The sequence below is a fragment of the Alosa sapidissima genome, chromosome 7 (genome assembly GCF_018492685.1).
Source record: "Alosa sapidissima isolate fAloSap1 chromosome 7, fAloSap1.pri, whole genome shotgun sequence".
NCBI classification, from domain to species: Eukaryota; Metazoa; Chordata; class Actinopteri; order Clupeiformes; family Clupeidae; genus Alosa; species Alosa sapidissima.
The window spans coordinates 22311492-22333021 of record NC_055963.1 but is presented as its reverse complement, the minus strand read 5'-3'; the positions used below and the strand labels follow the sequence as shown (position 1 = coordinate 22333021).

The 21530-nt window shown below is 39.0% G+C and overlaps 2 protein-coding genes across 2 annotated transcripts; both read left to right on the top strand.

Moving 5' to 3' along the window:
• Positions 1-6813: 6813 nt before the first annotated feature.
• On the top strand, positions 6814-10763 carry LOC121713495 (cocaine esterase-like). Its single transcript, XM_042098136.1, has 4 exons — positions 6814-6821; positions 6922-7005; positions 9993-10041; positions 10553-10763. The coding sequence occupies exons 2-4, from the start codon at positions 6939-6941 to the stop codon at positions 10713-10715; spliced, it is 279 nt and encodes a 92-aa protein (XP_041954070.1). The 5' UTR covers positions 6814-6821; positions 6922-6938; the 3' UTR covers positions 10716-10763.
• Positions 10764-12453: 1690 nt separating this feature from the next.
• LOC121713494 (taste receptor type 1 member 1-like) lies at positions 12454-18833 on the top strand. The gene is made up of 6 exons (XM_042098134.1): positions 12454-12966; positions 13227-13524; positions 14976-15701; positions 16358-16570; positions 16697-16817; positions 17428-18833. Exons 1-6 carry the CDS (start codon positions 12782-12784, stop codon positions 18360-18362), a joined length of 2478 nt encoding a protein of 825 aa, XP_041954068.1. The 5' UTR covers positions 12454-12781; the 3' UTR covers positions 18363-18833.
• Positions 18834-21530: the final 2697 nt, after the last annotated feature.

Here is a 21530-nt window from a genome sequence, read left to right as displayed (position 1 = left end):
AAATTTGCCATCACGTCCTTATTGATGTCATTAGTTATATGACATTAATAAGGACATAATAGGATATAAGGCACATTCCATCCAACTTTCTATCCATTCATCCTCTTCAAACCATTCACTTATCCACCCATTAAACTATCCATCAACATCCATTAAACAATCTGCCTATCAACATCCATTCAACTTTCTGTCTATCAACATCCATTACACTATCTACATTCAACTTTTAAACTATATACTCTGTCTCAGTCTTTAAGCATACAATCTGGCTCTCTTAAGACTACTATTTCCTCTGCCCACAACTGTTTCAAAATAAATGTCCTCACTACAATAATTCACTATTAAATAATTTAACTATTTAAACTACTCAACTATTTAACTGTTCAGCCATTTCAACTGTCAAATGTTATCAACTATGACTCCTGCCAACTGTTTCCAAATAAAAGTTTGTTTGGCATTTTATGTTAATATACAGTATGTTTATATTTTCATGCACTGGTAATTTCCTCGAAATTACATTTTCTAGTTACAGTGCATGAAAATGCACTGTACTGTTCTTCCAAGGCTTTTTCTTCTTCTTCTTCTAACGCATTTAATGCAGCTTCAACCGTTTAACGTAGAAACTTCATTCAAACTGCGATGCGTAGCTCTTACTTAGGACATGGGTGCTATGTGTTTTTCAGCTTTGTAAGTTTTATACTTTTTAAACTATTAATTAAAAACTACTCAAAATTTCCCCATAGACTTAGCATTGGGCTGTGACATCACAATAGAGCCGTTAAGCAATTAGAATCCTATGGCAGGTGTTCAGGCCACCTGGATCAACTGCCAGTCTCAGGCTTTAAGCATACAAACTGGCCCTATTAAGACTATGCATCCTGTTCAACTACTTCCTCTGCCAAAAACTGTTTCAAAATAAAAGTCCTCACTACAATATTTCACTGTTAAACAATTTAACCCTTTAAACTACTGGACTTTTTAACTTTTCAGCCATTGTAACAGTTACTTGTCATCAACTATGACTCCTACCCACTGTAGCTAGTTAGCATGGTTAGCATAGTTAGCATGTTAGCATTTTTTAGCAAAACTGCTAAAAATGATTAGCTAAGTTAACTAAGTAACATGGTTAGCATAGTTAACGTGCTAATTAGCATAGTTAGCATAACTGCTAAAAACGATTAGCTAGATTAGCTAAGTCACATGGTTAGCATAGTTAGCATGCTAGTTAGCATAGCTAGCATAACTGCTAAAAATGATTAGCTAGGTTAGCTAAGTAACATGGTTAGCATAGTTAGCATGTTAGTTAGCATAGTTAGCATAACTACTAAAAATGATTAGCTAGGTTAGCTAAGTCACATGGTTAACATAGTTAGCATTTTAACATTGTTAGCATGCTAGTTAGCATAGTAACTTGGTTAACATTATTATCTTTGTTAACATAGTTAGCATAACTGCTAGCAAATATTGGAGCCATTCCAACTGTTAGTTATCGTCAACTATCTACCTAAATAATTTAACCATTTAAATGATCAACCTATTTAACTGTTCAGTCATTCCAACTATATTAAACCTTATCTACCAAGCAAATAATTGCATTACATGTAAATGCAATGGACTATTATCACTGTTCTTCTTAACCACTCCTACAAAGGTCTTGTAACGGGGATTTGTTCTATGTTTTTTCACATTTGTGAACTTTATACTTTTTTAGATATTTATGATAAAAGAGCAAGAAATTCTCATAGAGTTAACATTGACCGCCGTGGCGGCAACTTTTAGCATTATGACGTGACCTGCAGCTGAAAACAGTCAACAGCTGAACGCGAGCTACTAGGCCTACTACCACTAGAGCTGTGAATCTTCTGAACGTCTTCGCCTGCTGTGCCGTGGTCACTTTATTTGCTCGTAAAACTCTCATTCAGAGGCACATTTCTCTAATTACAGACAAGGTAAGTGTTCCGGTTTTTGGTATTGGAGTCATTTATGTCGTCAAATATTTTGTTATGTAACGTTAAGTTGTATGAAATGATGGGTCACAAATAGCTAAACTAACGTTATAACGTTAGGTCACGTTAAGCACCTTGGAAACCCACTGTTAATCAACGTAAATATGTCGTCAACTTTACAGTGACCGGTTAGTTGTAGGTTTCGATAGCTAATGACAATCAAACGTAACGCACTATCGTTACATTTGTTATTAGGCTAACCAGCAGCGTTTCTATAACCAGAGCCCGTCTGTCTTCTCTGCTAGAACGTTAACGTAGGCCTACAGATAGGCCTACTAATGGCTCTGGTTCTATTCAACATCAGGTCACTTTCCACAGGTTTATAGAATCAAGCACCTAGAATAGATTATGAATGCAGACTACATGGTGCTTGATTAGGCTATACTGTGTGAAGGGACCTGATGAAACCCATCATGTGTTTCATTCATGGCATGAATAACGTTACTCATTGTTGATGATCATAACGTTATAGCTTCTACCGTTCACATTTAGTTAAAGCTAACAAATATGTTACTGTTTTTATTTTACCAAATTTTTAACGTTGTACACCGCTTGTTTGTGTATCAAATAGGCCAGGCTAAGTTTTCATTCTACGCTCCTGATTCTAAGTAGCCTAAGTAAACACTATCACGGTATGCTATCGTTCGTCTATTGTTTCGTCAGGTCCCTTTCCACAGGTGTACAATCAAGCACCTAGGTTATGAATGCATTGGTGCTTGATTAATACTCCTGTGGAAAGGGACCTTATGAATAGGCTACTGCTAGGAAATGGACCATATCACTAAAGTCTTGTTAAAACACACTACAGAAGTTGAGCTGTACCGTTTGTGTTGTCAACATATGCTACAATAGTATGTTTACTTGGCTTACTCATTTCTGCATTGTTCTGGTCTATAAATTAAAGTGTAGCCTGGCACGTGAATCAAGCTTTCCAGTTGTAGTACATAGTAATCTGTAGGAAAAAATGTTGCTCACAGACCTAGCAAGCTGTTTAAGTTATAGCAGTTGGTCATCAAGATACTTAGTATCAGAATGATCTGTCCTTACTCATATGATTATTAACAGCAACAACTAAGCTGTTTATGTTTTATATTTAACAATAAAACACAGAATTCTGCTTTGTTTGCAATTTAATATTATAGGCTAGTATTTAAGCTTGATGGTACAACAATTGTATTATACTCTACCTTTTTTTTATTGTCCTAGAATTGTTGAGAGAATTGTTTAAAAAGCTTAAACTGTTTACCATGTTAGTCATTAGGTTAAAAATGTGTCAGCCTAATGTAATGTAACAACTTCACTTAAATAAATGAGTTGTATTAAACAATTGTACAATTGCAGACATTCCTTGTATTGTTTTGGTATAACTGTTGTCTTTTAGGTTCCAGACCAGACCAGTGGTGATGGCCGTGTATGACATTTTGTGTGTGCCTGTCTGTGCACACCTGTCAACCAATCTCTGACAATGTTGCTAGAAACATACCTACTAACATACATTCTTACAAACATGTGACCATATCTCAACATATCTGTGCACATACCATTTAACCATACTGAGACTTATCCAAGATCTACACTGAGAAATTCTGAGAACTATATTGTTGTGTGAGGACTATACTAACTATATGGAACTTGTATACTTGTGAATCATATTTGTCAACCATTCATACCTTTGAATCATACCTGTGCTGTAACATCTGTGAAACTTAGCTGTGCTGTTAGTCCTCTGTTTTTAGACCTGAGCTGTGCTGTGTGAACATTAAAATTCTAACCTAAGTTCTGTCTAAAACGGATCATCTGAAGGGCTGACTCTTTCATTCTTCAGTATATATCACCATCAAATTTGACCTATTATCATTAACTGAGGCCTCTAGCTGTTGCTGCCAGTTCAGAATTAAAACTGATAAATAGATCTGTCTTCAGACATCTGGTTTCTCCCTTATCATTATTGGTTAACTTTAAAATTGGTTTCAACAACTTTTTTGTTTTGTTTTGCATTGGTTGTTAAGTGTTCATTAGTGTGTTCTGAGTATCATTCTGCTCTTTCTGCAGTACTGTATTAAAACAAAAAATTGTTGATCAATACTGAATTGACAATTTATTTGTACTGACTGTCATATACTCTAAGCTAACACCTAACCAAGTAAGTGGTTTTCAAAAATACTGTAAGTCTACATGTATGTAATCTGAATAATCATACTGTAAGTAATGTTATACACAACAGTTTTTACATTTACATGCAATGGTAATTCCCTGGAATTACATTTTCTAGTTTAACCATATAAACTCATCATATTTTTGCATTTTCATGCACTGTATTTCCTTCAGGAAATGCTTTTCTAGTTCTTCTTCTAACGTTTTTTGTGCATTTAATACAGCTTCAACCGTTTAACTTAGAAACTTCGTTCAAACTGCGTTGCGTAGGTCTTACTTGGGTGACTTCAGCTATGTATTTTTCAACTTTGTAACTTTTATACTTTTTAAACTATTAATTAAAAACTACTACAATTTCCCCATTGACTTAACATTAGATTATGACATCACAATAGAGCAATTAGAATCCTATGCCAGGTGTTCAGGCCACCTGCAGCCACTGTCTCAGGCTTTAAGCATACAATATGGCTGTATTAAGACTGCAGATCCTGTTCAACTGCTTCCTGTGCCCACAACTGTTTCAAAATAAAAGTCCCTTTAAACTATCCAACTTTTTAACTGTTCAACTGTTATTAACTGTTCAACTGTTACTGTAACTGTTTGTCAACTATGACTCCCATCCACTGTATCCTCTGCCTTCAACTGTTTCAAAATAAAAGTCCTCACTAGCTAGTTAGCATCATTAACATTGTTAGCATAGTTAGCATTTTAGCAAAACTGCTAAAAATGATTAGCTAAGTAAGCTCACATGGTTAGTGAGCTAGTCACATGGTTAGCATAGTTAGCATTTTTAGTAAAACTGCTACAAATGATTAGCTAAGTAACGTAATTAGCATAGTTAACATATTAGCATTGTTAGCATAGTTAGTATAACTGCTAAAAATTATTAGCTAAGTCACATGGTTAGCATAGTTAGCTTGTTAGCATTTTTTCCAAAACTGCTAGAAAACATGAGTTAAGTTAACTAAGTAACTTGGTCAAAAATAATTAGCTTTGTTAGCATAACTGCTAGCAAACATTAGAGCCATTCCAACTGTCAGTTATCATCAACTATCTACCTATATAGAGCCTTTAAACTATTTGTCTACCAACACGCATTAAACTATCAGTATGTCAACAACCTTTAAACTATCTACATATAACTTTTAAACTTTCAACATTCATTAAACTATCTGTCTGTTAAACTATCTGTCTATTAACAACTGTTAAACTATCTACATTCAACTTTTAAACTGTCTACGTCTAAACTATCAAGTTTTTATTAAGCTATGCTGTCTGTCCTAGCTTCATTTTCATGCACTCGTAATTCCCTGGAATTACATTTTCTAGTTCTTCTTCTAACGCTTTTTCCGCGTTTAATGCGGCTTCAGCCGTTTAATGTAGAAACTTCATTCAAACTGTGTTACGTAGGTCTTACTTAGGACAAGTGTGGAATGTATTTTTCATATTTGTAACTTTTATACTTTTTGAACTATTAATTAAAAACTACTGAAAATTTCCCCATAGACTTAACATTGCCGATTATGGCATCCCAATAGGGCACTTGGAATCCTATGCCAAGTGTTCCGGCCAGAGCCATATGGTTCCGGCCACCTCCAGCAACTGTCTGTCTCAGGCTTTAAGCATACAATCTGGCTCTCTTAAGGCTCTCTTAAGACTACAGATCCTGTTCAACTGTTTCCTTTGCCCACAACTGTTTCAAAATAAAAGTCTCCACTACAATAATTCCCTATTAAATAATTCAACCATTTAAACTATCCAACTATTTAACTGTTCAACTATTCCAACTGTCAGTTATCATCAACTATGCCTCTAGCCTATCTATAATAAACCACCACCTACCTAGCAACCAATTTAGCAACCATTGAAATTAAGCATCTATGTCAGTTTCCATAGCAACCAACATGATTATACTAGCAAACCACTGTAGTAACTCCTTTATTTCTGATAGTAGCCACCATGGACACCCTAGCAACAACCTAGCAACGACTTCAAGTACCCTAGCAATAGCCTAGCAACCACATTCACAGTTAAAACATAGCAACCAACATCATTAACCTAGCAACCAGCATAGCAACCACCATAACTACTCTAGCAACAGTCAGTTGTCCTCAACTTTGACTCCCGTCAACTGTTTCCTCTGCCCACAACTGTTTCAAAATAAAAGTCATCACTACAATAATTCTATATTAAAAAATGTAACCATTTTAACTATCCAACTATTTAACTGTTCAGCCTTTCAAACTGTCAGTTGTCATCAACTACAACTCCCGCCAACTGTTTCCTCTGTCCTCAACTTCAACTTCAAAATAAAAGTACTCACTACAATAATTCCCTAACCTAACCATTTTCACTAACTATTTAAATTTTCAATCTTCTCTATCTGACCTCCATCTTTTTACTTGGATTAGATTTTAAACAATATTCAACAATATTTTATTTAGCAGCCATTTTTCCATTTTCATGCACTCGTAATTCCCAGGAATTACATTCTCTAGTTATTAATTATTTTTTTATGTTTTCTCTGAGAAGACTAGAAAATTCTGGGGTGCAACCGTTGATGGCAAGTTTTTGACAGCATTGCCAGAGGACATTTTAAAGGAGAAAGACTTCCAGAAAGTCAGTGTGGCCAAACATGAGTTTGGATGGCTGCTGCCATTTGTAAGGACTTTTCTGTCATATTTACCTCATCCCATTACATCTAACATGATCCCTCTTGTGAGTAACTTTCAGACAAATGAGATCTGTGTACCCCAAACAGGGTTTTGTAGCAGATGGATGGGAGAAAGGTATGGACAGAGCCACCGTGATGGAAGAATTAGCCATGCATCTGCCGCCTACCGCGGTGAGTCCCACCATGTTAAGCATGAGCGCTATGCCCTCTCGCTGACTACATTTGGTTTGTGTGTGGGTCTGGATCTGAGTTGTCTACTTTGTGCTTCACTTCATCCGGGCTGGAGACTTCGCTCACTGCCATGCACAACTGAAAGGCTGAGGAAGTCATTTGTCCCCAGGGCCATTGAACTGTTTAATGCTTCACTAAAGGGAAGAGGAGAGATAGACTTCTCTGCTTAGTCTGTCTGCCTCTCCCTCTCCATGTTTGAGTACTGACTGCCCACTACTGCTTTACTACTGTTTTACTACTGTTTTACTAATGTCCACAGCCTAATTTTTTACTACTGTTTTCCTGCTACACTGTTTTTCATGCTATATTAGCACACATGATCAATGGCTTCTGCTACAATACTGAATGGCTGTAACCCTATTACCTCAACCTGTTCTTGCACTGACATAGTTTTTTTTATAGTTTTTTATATTACCTTGTCTACATTATACTTTACTCTCCTATTTGTCCATATTATTTATGCTGGTCTCTAGACCTTATTATTGCACTGTTGGACTAATGTTGGACTACTTTTTGCACCTTCACCATGACTCACTCTCTTGAGCACCTTACCATACACACAGAACTACAGGACTACTGTTGGACTACTTTTGCACCTTCACCATGACACTCACTCTCTTGAGCACCTCACCATGCACACAGAACTACAGGCCCTGTCACTACAAGCGTCTCATGCTTGATCACCCTCAAGCACACTGGATTTTTTACATTTAATTTATATAGTATATTTAGTATTTAGTTTTGTTCATTTCTCTTATCTCCTACTGTCTCTATTGTACAGTGGAGTTTGGTTATATGTTTATACTTATACTTATATTTACCATTTCTGCTGTAAGTGCATGTTGTGTGTGATGTCTGTATGCTACTGAGACCCCCTGAATTTCCCCTTGGGGATCAATAAAGTATCTATCTATCTATCTATCTATCTATCTATCTGTCTATCTTTTACTGTTTTTGACAAACCCTGAACTGCATCTATCCAAGTGCTCTCTTTCTTCACTTTCTCTTAATTATCTCTCCTATTGACATCGTCTACAGAACTTCACTAGGGTCACTACTAAAGTTCAGGTGCAAGCAAATCATTTTCTCCTCTCTTTTCTAGAGCAGCATTTTTACTACCTGTTCCTCAAGGAACTAGGATGCAGGATGCAGTTATTGTTTTCTGTCCCAAAATGTACCCCTGGATATTTTGTTTTTCCTGTCTTAGTACTGTTTTACTTTTGTTCTTGTTTTCCTCTCTAACTCCACAAACCTAACTTTTGGACACATGTGAAATGCCCCCCTTCTCATGGTCAGAAAGAAATCTACAACCAATTAATGATGACAAGAACTTGATATGGCTACAATTAAGAAAACTCTAATGAATTAAAAATATTCATACTGCATCTACATCATATGGAGGCGTTAACACATGTCAAAATAAACTCATGAATGAAGATCATGTGTTGTTGATGCTGTTTTGTTTTCTGCTGTTTTGTTTTCAGCCCGTGGAGTCCAAGGACCTAATTGTGGATGAATACTTTAAGGATGCACACACACCACAGGAAATGCGGGATCAATTCTTTGAAATAGTGGGGGACTACTGGATGGTTACAAAACACTTGGACACTTCAGCTGTTTTTGTAGAAGTCTCTAAAGTAAACAGGGATGTTTCAACATTCTACCTTGATGTCCCTCTGAAAAAGGGTTTGGTAGCCTTTCAACATACTCACCCAGAGTATTTGCCAGAAAGGGCAGATCTTTTTTAGCCTGACATTGTCATACTCAAATTCTAGTCAGAATATGAGTCTGCTACTGCTCCATTGGGACGTAATTATGGGGCGTGTTTCAACCGATACAGGGGGGGAATGCCTCTGCACTCTTGGTTAGACCTAATAGACCTAACCAATCAGAGCAACAAAATAGCTTACCGTGAGGTGTAGGAAGAAAACACACGAACCATCCTTCTTCTCCTATATCCCCTCCGTTTTTAAAAATAATTCTGTTGAACAGTGATATGCTAAAAACATGTTAAATTTCAAACGAACGAGGCAACATGTTGCAATGCAACAGCGCTGTTTTCCCTTGATGAAAGTGAAACCACCAGTTTTCCTACATCTCAACTTTGGCCAAAGTTTTCAGAAATAATTGTTTTCAGTGATAAACTCATTAGATAATATGAATTTTCCATATGTGGTCCTTAAAGCCATGTATCCTTCTAGCCACAGCGTTTTTGTTTCAAACATACGCCTAATCTAAGCGTGCTCAGATGACGTGATAGACCAGGCGCTGTTGCTCACGTGTCCATCATCGTAAAGCCTGATTTGATTGGTCCGCCCGATTTAGGGCGAGCATACTTGCCCCACAATGGAGCAATGCCAGACCGAACTTCCCGTGGGGCGGGACTAAGTTCGGAATGGCACCCAGGCTAGATCTTTTTTCTATTCTAAGTTTGTTTTGTTATTTTATAATTTTTCTGTGAGTGTGTTTGTGTGTATGGTGGGAGGTTTCTTAGTGGAGGAAGGTTAAAATTCTGGAGTTACTCATATTTTGTATTTTAAATACTTAATTTGGAATACATGTATTCAGTTACTTCCCAACACTGCCTTTTATATCCCATTAGGTACCCTCAATGTAGTTATTTTTTGTATAAAATATATGTTTATGGTTTGTTTTTGTTTTTTTTTCAATTTCATTTTCTATTGTTTATTGCTTATTTAGTTAGTTAGTTATTCACTCATCCAGGAGGTGATTTGTTTATTACAGGGGTGATAGAAGCATGACATTGTGCTTGGAGGAGTGGCAAAGCGCTATATACCGTAAATGTAGTCCATTTATCATTTATTTTCTTTAATTTATTATTATTTCACTTGTTAGTTGTATGTTTTGTCTCATTCTCTCCATCACAATTAGTTTATTATGTTTTTTGTTTTGTTTTGGTCTTCCAGGAAAGACCACAGAGGAAGAAAACAGGCTGCGCAACTTCATGCGCACAGGGTGAGTTGCGCTTTGTGGAATCCTATCTCATTCAGATATTTATCCCTTTATATAAACGGTATAGTTTATCATTCACACAAATGACAGGTTTGTACATCTTTATAATAGCAGGATGATATTAAGATTGTGTGTAATTGTGTAAGCAGGGATATTCTGGCCCCCAATCATGATCTTAATCTTTAACATTCAGCATCAGTATGTAACAAATCCGCCTTAAAGTAATGGTTTCAAAATCATTTTGATGGCACGGTGACTCAAAATAGGGATAATCTCATCTCTGCAGTGTCATTGCCACTTCATGCCCATAAAGACGCCTATAGCTTAATTTTTCAAGCTGCAGGGCAGTCTGCTGCTTTCATGAAACTCTTAGCGTTGAAATATTATACTAAGTACTAAGTATTAAAAAGGGTAAATACCAGTTCTCACATAATGAGGCTTTGAGAGTCTCCTGTGTAAGACTGCTCTGTTCAGTTGTGCCCATGGTGATAGAGGTGCTTTTGTGATCCTCCAGCTCTCCTAATGGTCCTGGCCTGGTGCACTGGCCTCTCTATGATGCCAGCAACAAGTACCTGAACCTGGACCTGCAGCAGAGTGAGGGGCAGGACCTGAAGAAGGACAGAGTGCAGTTCTTCAAGAAGCTCGCTGCAAAGAAAACACAACTGCAAGAGCAATAGTGATGACAGTAGAAGACAGAGTGCAGTAGAAGTCAGAGTGAGCAGTGTGTGTTCCTTGGGTTATGGGAAAAAATGCCAATAAAAAATTCTATGAATCTATTATGCTCTCTCACTATTTGGCCTAGAGACATCAAACCAACTGGGCAGCATAAACTCTACTGCCTGACACATGTCACAAGGCTTGGTTTTCAGAAATACCTTTTTCATGATTTTCTAGATTTTTGTCAATATATATTATATAAGTCTATTCATCAATTGACCCAGTCACATTAAAGCAACTGTGTGGCATATACACTAATGCCCCATACACATGCCATAAGACAGTGCTGGGTGTGGTACATCACCAGGTAGTTAGTTAATAGCCGGATTATTCTAAGACAATCAAGAAAAAAATCTGACGCGTGTGTACTTGTGTGTGTGCGTGACGCGTGTGTCTGACGCGTGTGTGCGTGCCTGTGTGTTTATGTGTGTGTGCGTGTGTGTGTTTATGTGTGTGTGTGCGTGTGCCTGTGTGTGTGTGTGTGTGTGTGTGTAGCACCAATATTTTGTATCTGTACACACAAAAATCAGTGCAAGATACCACCCAGTTAACAATCTAGGCTCACATATAATCCAGTACAAAGTCCTCACATCATCAAAGTTCACATACATTACAGTACATCCACACAAGTCCACACATTTCCGACGACAATGTCCAAACCTGAGTACATATACATTCAAAATTCACATGATTATACATATCCATGTTCACATATATCACTTTCAAGGTTCACATTCTCAACAATGTTCAAATTCAAGACATGTCCTTTTTAGTAAGGATTGTTCATCTTGGGCATTGTGTGGTTTTTCCATGAAACATGGAAATGCCCATAAAGAACCATTGTGGGCTGTTCACTAAGGGCCCATAATCAATCCTAAAAGGAGAATGTGTGGTTCCCCTGGTGCCTGTGATGTGAGACTCTTTTCCAGTGCTTCAGCCCATTTGTGACTCTAGCTGTGACACTATCTAGAATCCATGCTGGTCCACTATGGGCTTTACTGCTGACTGGACTTATATGTAAGGCAATATGGGGAACTTGCAGAATATAACACTGGATCAACTCAGGAGGCTTACTTAAGCTAATGACCAAATGTTACAGACCTACTGCAGCAGAGATGCGTTGATCTTGGATGTTTATCTTCTTTTCAACATGACCCTCATCATCACATCAGCCTCGGGTCTTGAATTCTGAAATCCTTGCTAACTCACCCTGCTCCTAACACTACATCACTTGGCACTTAAAGCTGCAGTTGGCAAGTCTGACAGACTGAGCCAAAATTTTGAATGTTTACAACTCTCGTGCCCCTCCCCCATTACCACCGAGTACCCTCTCATCAAGTTTGTGCTCGTCAGTGCGCACCAGACTGTGATTGACAGTCAGATCTCACACAGCCCTGCTCTGATTGGACCTGAAGAACCGGGAGCTGTGGATTTTTGCAAAACAAATAACAGGCTCTAGGTGGAGGTAGAAGTTTTTCTTTCTAAAACCAGTTGATTTATGTTGTTCTGTCGGAGCATAGTGTCGGTTTCAGTGAATATGATAAAAAAAAATGTTGCCAACTGTAGCTTTATGCAAACATTATTGGCATAGTCAGCATACAGTGTAGACTGTTGACCAAAGTTGTGTGTCCATACGTACTTAATTGTGTGTCCATACGTACTTAATTGTGTGTCCATACGTACTTAATTGTTGGCAATGCCTTGTGCTGGTGAGTCTGCAAAAGCAGGAAAAAGTATACTTTGAAGGTCTTGTATGCATATCCACATATGCATTGGATAAATCAGTGTCCACAGAAGTGTACTACTACTTCCTGCCTTAGTCTCCTTGCTGATGACTGATGAAGTATGCAAAGGCTTTCTCTGACTGGTGAAGGAGTTTTAGGAGTGAGGTGTTTTAATGAGCCATTAAACAAATGAATGCAAATAGATATAGGTGAAAGCCAGGCACACATGAAGCTTAGCCTATGTGTAACTCTCACAGGGAGTCCAGAAAGCCTTTAGTCAGCAGCTCTTCATTGAAGAGACAATGCAGAGGACGATCTTCTCCATCTTTCTCTTCTCTTTCTCCAACCGTCATCTCTTGGAGCATTTCTGCGAGGCATCTGAGTTCAACCTTGATGGGGACTACCTGATCGGAGGCCTCTTCCCCGTTCACTACACACCAGACCCAGGTCAGACAAGACGGCCTGAAGCTGTGACAAGCTGCCTCGAGTGAGTATGAAGGATACACAGATTAAATGTGAAGTGTAATTTGACCACAAAAAAAGATTAAATGTGAAGTGTGACACTTAGAATGGAGGTCATCTTAGAGTATAGCCTTGATTCTCCCGGCTCTAAACCTTCACCTAGAATAAAAGTTATTGTAGATATTTTAATATAAAAACATTAGCATAAAACATAATTCGTCTGTGTCAACCTTCTGGCATGTGGCAAATTAATGTTACAAAAATACTTTTTCCTATTCTTAACAGAAAACCCATATACTTGCGAGGCTATCGGGGGCTTCAGGTGATGAGGTTTACTATTGAGGAGATCAACAACTCCAGCACCCTCCTGCCTAACATAACCCTTGGTTACCATATCATTGATCACTGCACCGATACTCACAATTTCCCGGACATCCTCCATTTATTCTCTGCTAACGGCTCTGCGAAAGTCATGCAGATTTTTAACCACTACCACTCTCAAGTTATCAGCTTCATTGGTGCCTTCAGTAGCACTGAAACTATAACTCTGGCTCCAATGTTCATGACGGACCTGATTCCAATGGTAAATATTTTTTTTAATTTTTAAAGTCATGCTTTCTGCCAAAGCTGTGGAATATTTTAAGATATTACACTTTGGCTGTTTTCTTATGTGATAATTGTGGTGAGTGCTAATTCCCAGTGGTTTCTTATTCTTCTTGTAAAGCACATCCTGAATTGCATTGCATCACTTAATGGAAACACCAGACATTCCATAGAAAATAGAGCTGCTCTCTTCTGCTGAATGTTTTAATATTTAATATTTCATGATAGATTGAAGCACTATGCCTACATGTAGGTCTATTTTTGTTCAGACTGCCATGCTCCAAAGCGAATGTGCAAATGTGACTCATATAATGTGCGATTCCACGTGACTCATATAATTGAATATGTAGTATCATGTTTGGCTCAAAATCTTGAGCAAAATAACAGCCTGGTCGAAAGGTAATATTTAAAACAGGTCTGAAAAGCTATAGCCATGTTTTCCTGAATTTAATTGTTTGGAACAGCAGAAGAAATGCTGCACTCTATGTAGACTGATTCAGATGTGCAGCAACGTTGACATTTTAAAGACTATTGTAGTCTCATTTGACACATTCCATTTAAAGGTATGCTCAACACTGCTATTAAAAGTACACTGTGCAAGATTTTCACCTTAATATAACCTTTACAAAGCCAATTTGATGGTAAACAAACTTGTAATAGGCGAATCGTTCACCTAGCATAGCTATACAGCAGACGTAGTGAGTCGCTACCATGGCGGTATTATAATATATAGGCCTATAACTGTAGAGTGACTAAGTCCCACCCCCATTCATTTCAATGGCCCATGCTAGGCTAGCTACTTCAGTCAAAAAAGTTTGAAATTGATCCACATGGGGTTAAGTCATTTAAAGGCCGTCAGACGAATCAAGGAAGTGATGTCAATTCTGGATCAGCATGTAAAAACTGGTGCCGGAAGTTGCAACCATGTAACACCATGTTTTCAAAAATGTCGGCAGCCAAATGCCATGCTAATTGGCTGAAGCTAACCCCCCAAATCCTGACCCCCTGGTCGCTACCAAGCAAACCAGCCATGCAACTTCAAGAACAGTGGCTCGACAAATCCCGCGAGAATCGTGAAACAGCTCTTTGGAGATAGTTTTTGCATGTTGTTAATCCTTCACCTCCACAACAAAAGCATTTTGGGCCCTAAAGTGTTTCCCTAAACTGTGCAAATTGTAGCTAAGGTTGCCTTCACACTAGTTCCGTTTAACTGGACTGAACCCGAGTGCAATTACTCCCCTCTAGCCCTCCCCTAGCTGTTCTCTCTTCACATTACATTTTTGTTTGTGCACCCAGGTCTGTGTATGTCAGTTTTGTAGAGTGCATTATCAAAATTAACCGAAACAACAGGTTTCCAAACAAACTTGAGTGCGGATCAAAGGGTCTTGTGTGAATGTGCCCTAAAGCCTAGTCTTTTTATTTTCCTTGAAGGTCAGTTATGGAGCCAGCAGTTCTACTCTCAGTGATAAACTGGTGTATCCATCCTTCATAAGGACCACGCCTAGCAATAAAAATCAGATTGAACTCATCATTCACATCATTAAGCATTTTGGTTGGAACTGGGTGGCGTTCATTGGCTCCAAATCTGAATACAGTGAGAATGGCTTTCAGATGTTTTTTGAAATGATTAAAAACACAGACATCTGCCTGGGTTACCAAGAGCTACTCGACGACATAACAGAGTTGAACACAACATTTCATAGAATAGACACACTCCAGATTAATGTCATCATCCTTTTCATTGAGGAACTCTTTGCTCAGAAAATTATCACCTCCTCAGTACAACTAAATGTTCCCAATAAAGTCTGGATTGCTAGTGATTCCTGGTCCATGAGCAACCACTTGCTCAGACTCCAGGGAATACAAACAATCGGCACTATTATTGGTGTGACACCAAAAGTTGTGCCTCTACCTGGCTTTAATGAGTTCATTTACCAGTCACAACACAGAGCTGATTCTGTCCATAGCGCTGAAGACTTCTGCAACCAGGCCTGTGATAACTGTTCCTCAGTCACCCCAGAGGATGTCATCAATGAAAACCCCAGCTACAATTTCCCTATTTATTCTGCTGTGTACACCATTGCGATGGCTTTACACAACGTTCTACAGTGCAACCACTCAGGATGCAACTACAGTTGCACAGTCTACCCCTACATGGTGAGAAGCATCATGTTCTATGTGTCTTTTTGTTCATCTACGGACTATTATGGAGTGCTAGCGTTACATCTGTTGAGAAGAATCAATGTAGAACGTTTGACATTATATTGACAATTGACGTTTTACGTAGAACATCTGACTTTCTGCCAATCATTTCACCTCATTATAAATATAATTTATAATATAATAATTATAAATTATATATATATTACAAGACCAATTCAGAAAAATTGGGATGCTGTGTAAAATACAAAAACAGAATGTGATAATCTGCCAATCTCTAACCCTTATAGCTGCAAAAAGGACATAGACAACATATCAAATGTTGAAAGTGACAAATTTATTTCATGGAAAATATAAGCTCATTTTGAATTTGATGTCTGCAACACGTCTCAAAAAAGTTGGAATAATGATAAAGACAAAAGAAGGAGGAACTAATAACTATTAACTGGCACCATGATTGGGTATAAAAACAGCATCCCAAAGAAGCAGTTTCTCTCAGAAGTAAATGCAGAGGCAAAAAGTGAGGCGCAAAAAGTCTGAAAAATCTTTCTTTTCCCCTCCTCTTCTCTGTCTGACCCATCATAACTTGCTCTACTTGAGTAAAGTTGAGCTGAATTGAGCTGAATTTTTAACTTTGTTTGCCTTCATTCTAGCTTCTACAGGAAATCAAACACTTGCAGTTCCACCTGAATGAGTTTTTCATATCTTTTGACAAGAATTTGGACCCACCTGCACGTTACTCTATTGTGTTCTGGCACACCAGTAATCACTCTGTAAAGATTAAGCAGATTGGCACATACAGCAACTATCCTGTGTCAAATCTGACTATTTTCGACACACATCTACATTGGCATGACAGTGGACTGGTGAGTTTAATATACAACTGTATTGTTGTTTGCTAGAATATGTACAATCACACATGTTGGCTGCGCAGAAAAGATGTTCAGCATGTACAGGATCATGTTTAACAGTGCAACGAATGTGCTTTGAAGGTGCCATTCTCCAACTGCTCTGCTGAGTGTAAGCCAGGACATGTGCGGCAGAAGAATGGTCTTCATCAATGCTGTTTCATTTGTGTGGAATGCCCCAGTAACAAATATGCCAACCATACAGGTAGAGCAAAAATCACCTACTCAAATATAAAAGAGGCAGATGATTTGCACACATGTAAATACCCACATATGCTAATTGTACCCAGTGGGATTAGCCTATGTGGCTATTCACACCTGAGTGTATATATAGCATGGCATAGCAGAGACACGCACCCAGGTATCCATACCCAACAATGCTATTTACACCCATGTAACGGTAGCCAGCTGGTATGTAGCTGTTCAGTGTGCACGTTGTGTAAACCTCCCTCCAGACGCCTTAAGAGTTGTACTAGTGACAGAGCTCGCAGCCTTGGCTTCTGGCTGAATTACCTGCACACTCGACTCCAATCTGAGGTGCTGCTGTTTGTGGGCTCAAGTCCTGGGGAGTGCAGGGCTCAGCTGTGCGGTCAACACAACGCAGGTTACGCCGGACACGCAGATATACATACTACAGTGTATATTTGTGCATACTAATTTATGTACAAATCTATCAGTCAATTTAACTGTTGACTTTTTGACTTTGGTGGGATCAATGAAGGTAGGCCTACATCTTATACTCATTCACAGTTGGCCTGTTTAGAAAGTGCACTTAGTTTCTGTTTTCTGACTCTGGTTCCTGTTTCTTCTTCTAGCTGACCTCTACTCTTGTCTGAAGTGTGACCAGTATGAGTGGTCTGAGGCTGGAAGCACGTCATGCCAGACACGTTCCATGGAATACCTCCGTTTCTCTGATAGCTACTCCATTGTCCTCATGGTCTTTGCATCCTCCTTCATGCTCCTGTGTCTGGGGGTGGCCGTGCTGTTTGCCATGCACCGCTCCACGCCTGTAGTGCGGTCAGCAGGGGGCAGTACGTGCTTCCTGATGCTGGGCTGCCTCGCCGCTTCCGCCACCAGCGTCTTCTTCTACTTCAGCGAGATGTCAATCTTCAGCTGCATAACTAGAGACTTAGTATTTGTCTTCTTCTACACCGTGTGCTTGTCCTGCCTTTTTATCCGCTCCTTCCAGATCATCTGCATTTTCAAGATGGCCACCCACCTGCCCAAAGCGCACGCATGGTGGGTGAAGCACAACGGCCAGTGGTTGGTGGTGGCTGCCCTCTCTCACCTCCAGCTCCTGCTCTGTACCGTCTGGATGGCCACCAGTCCCCCTTTGCCAGGAGAGGACACATCATTCAAAGACCAGATTGTCCTGAAATGTAATGCCAAATCATCTCATGTCATCTCATATGTCCCTCTCAGTTTCATGGTAATCCTCAGTGGTCTCTGTTTCTGCTTCTCATACATGGGAACAGACCTGCCCAAGAACTATAATGAGGCCAAAGCCATCACTTTCAGCATGTTGCTGTTTTATCTGAGCGGGGCCATTTTCCTTACAGCTGACCTGATATCTAGCACCAAGTATGTGCAGGTGGTGAAGATCGTGGTTAAGCTGACCTGTTTGTATGGCATTATGTTCAGTTACTTCATCCCAAAGTCTTTTATCATTGTCTTTCAGCCTGCAAAGAACACACAGGAGTATTTCCAAGCCAGCATTCAGAGTTACACACAAACTATAAGTAAAATGTAGGTCATTTAATTGCTACATATTTTATAATTGTGAAATGGCTTATTTGAAATTTTTAGTGGTTTTTGTACCGAGTAGTATCTGTCAAATATTCTAGCAGAACACTTTAGGACCTTTTAGTTGTTACCAAAGTCTAATGACTATTAACAGTTTTACTCCTTGCAGTATTGCAGGAAGATCTAACATCATATGAAAGCCTGTAGGAAACAACAAAGCAAAGCAAACAGCTAGCTAAAATGTTAGACATAATGCAACAACTTCTCATCGCATTTACTGTATGGTCATATCAAGTTATTAAATGCTTACTAGACCACTTACAAGCCCAAAAGTTTCTTGTTTCCAGCTAGTTTGGATTCTTTTTTCAACATGAATTGAACACAGTAGCATTTTCCCTTACCTTGAGACAAATCTAGTTTGCTAAGGTCAAAATGTAGTGTGCCTTCTCTCTGATATAAATAAATATATGTAAATCTCCTACTGTGATCTATGTGCATATCACAACATTGATAGGGTAAGTATTATGATTAGAGTAGCTCAAATTAAATTGTTTTATTGAACCGCTTATTCTTTAGTCATGACTTTTGATATCTCAGATTAAAAAAACCTCTATGCATGCAGCACACTCAAAAACACATATGCATGTAAAGAATGGAAGAATGAGTGTGCAGAATAATGTACATTTTGTGTCAATTAGATGAGGCTGTTAGGTGTTAAACACCTAAGATGGATGGATATTCATCGAAAATATTATTCAGTGAATATTATAGCCAGTGTGTGCATGCATCATCTTCTTGTCCGGATTGCATGTCTAAACTATGAGGGGCCCTTTAGGACATTATTCAGAATTACCTCTCACACACTATACTGAAACCTCTCACACGCTATACTGAAACCTCTCACACGCACGAGTGAAATGCTCTCATATACACAACTGAAATGCTTTCATACACACATGTGAAACCTCTCACACACTATACTGAAACCTCTCACACGCACGAGTGAAACGCTCTCATATACACAACTGAAAAGCTTTCATACACACATGTGAAACCTCTCACACACTATACTGAAACCTCGCACACTATACTGAAACCTCTCACACGCATGAGTGAAACGCTCTCATATACACAACTGAAACGCTTTCATACACACATGTGAAACCTCTCACACACTATACTGAAACCTCTCGCACACTATACTGAAACCTCTCACACGCACGAGTGAAACGCTCTCATATACACAACTGAAACGCTTTCATACACACATGTGAAACCTCTCACACACTATACTGAAACCTCTCGCACACTATACTGAAACCTCTCACACGCACAAGTGAAACTCTCTCATATACACAACTGAAACGCTTTCATACACACATGTGGAACCTCTCACACACTATATTGAAACCTCTCACACACTATACTGAAACCTCTCACACGCTATACTGAAACCTCTCACACACTATACTGAAACCTTTCGCACACTATACTAAAACCTCTCACACGCACGAGTGAAACGCTCTCATATACACAACTGAAACGCTTTCATACACACATGTGAAACCTCTCACACACTATACTGAAACCTCTCACACGCACGAGTGAAACGCTCTCATATACACAACTGAAACGCTTTCATACACACAATGTGAAACCTCTCACACACTATACTGAAACCTCTCACAATATACTGAAACCTCTCACACGCTATACTGAAACCTCTCACACGCACGAGTGAAACGCTCTCACCTCTCACATCAATTCTCCGTGTCCCTCCGTTTCTCCATACGGAAAAGCACCGTGTTTCATAGCGCGGTGCGGATAATCGCGGAGCTCCGGCTAGTGCTTCCATGGTCCGGGGGCGGGAAGGGAACAGGGAGGAAAGGTTTGCGTCCACTGTTGGAGTAGAAACTGCTTGTTGAGTTGTTAGAGGTCTTGTTACACTTCTTATAGTGTCTGCTGAAGACAATATAGTGCTTAATAAGGCAGCTGCTTCAGTAAGGTTGTTGCTTGAAGTTTAATTTGACATGGTCAGCCATTCAATGATAGCGACACAGTAGACCCTTTCCCTTGAAACGTGCTCAACTTCCTATTGGATGCGTGCAATGACGCTCTTCCTGTTGGACGAAAGCACCTTCCTGTTCAAGTGAAATCCTCTCACACACATATGAAATCCTCTCACACACACATGTGAAATCCTCTCACACACACATATGAAATCCTCTCTCACACTCATATGAAATCCTCTCACACATAATCCTCTCTCACACACATATGAAATCCTCTCACACACACATGTGAAATCCTCTCACACACACATATGAAATCCTCTCTCACACTCATATGAAATCCTCTCACACATAATCCTCTCTCACACACATATGAAATCCTCTCACACACACATATGAAATCCTCTCTCACACACTACTGAAATGCTCTCATACAAACAACAGAAACGCTCACACATATGAAACCAGTTGTGTCTGAAAGAAGTTCACTAGTGTGTATGAGATGTTTTCAGTAGGCTATAATGTGAGAGGTTTCACATGTGTGTATGAAAGCGTTTCAGTTGTGTATATGAGAGCGTTTCACTCGTGTGTGTGAGAGGTTTCAGTATAGCGTGTGAGAGGTTTCAGTATAGTGTGTGAGAGGTTTCAGTATAGTGTGTGAGAGGTAATTCTGAATAATGTCCTAAAGGGTCATACTAAACAGCCAATCACCTTGCGCACCCAGGACTGTTTTGGTGAAACCTTTGTTAGTGTGGTCAGGCACATTTGATCACACTGTTTTAATGCCACTGAAAATTATTTCCCCACTGACCAAGGAAAACATGAGGCCCATCTAAAGGCATGGTCTGAAGCGCATGGTTTAATGGCATTTAGGGCGTACCCAAGAAATGGCACATTACCGTGGTCCGGTATCTGCCAATCTGATTTTGCTCTCTGGGTCCACTTTTGGTTGTTTGACAGTGGAATACTGCACATGATCAGATGCTATAGGCACATGGTTCATGGTCTTGATACCAATAAGTATTGGTTATCTTAATGGTTTAATATGTAAAAAATATGGACCATAGTATTATGCTTTCAGATGGAATATGCACACATTACATTATTCAGGACGTTGATTCTCGCCACTGAATCAATTAACTAAAATGTTAGACAAGCTAAAA

Coding starts and splice junctions, on each gene's coding strand:
- LOC121713495 (XM_042098136.1), top strand. CDS start 6,939: ATGGGAGAAAGGTATGGACAGAGCCACCGTGATGGAAGAATTAGCCAT. Junction 7,006..9,992: donor TGCATCTGCCGCCTACCGCG/GTGAGTCCCACC, acceptor TTGGTCTTCCAG/GAAAGACCACAGAGGAAGAA. Junction 10,042..10,552: donor CGCAACTTCATGCGCACAGG/GTGAGTTGCGCT, acceptor GTGATCCTCCAG/CTCTCCTAATGGTCCTGGCC.
- LOC121713494 (XM_042098134.1), top strand. CDS start 12,782: ATGCAGAGGACGATCTTCTCCATCTTTCTCTTCTCTTTCTCCAACCGT. Junction 15,702..16,357: donor GCACAGTCTACCCCTACATG/GTGAGAAGCATC, acceptor CCTTCATTCTAG/CTTCTACAGGAAATCAAACA. Junction 16,571..16,696: donor ATTGGCATGACAGTGGACTG/GTGAGTTTAATA, acceptor TGTGCTTTGAAG/GTGCCATTCTCCAACTGCTC.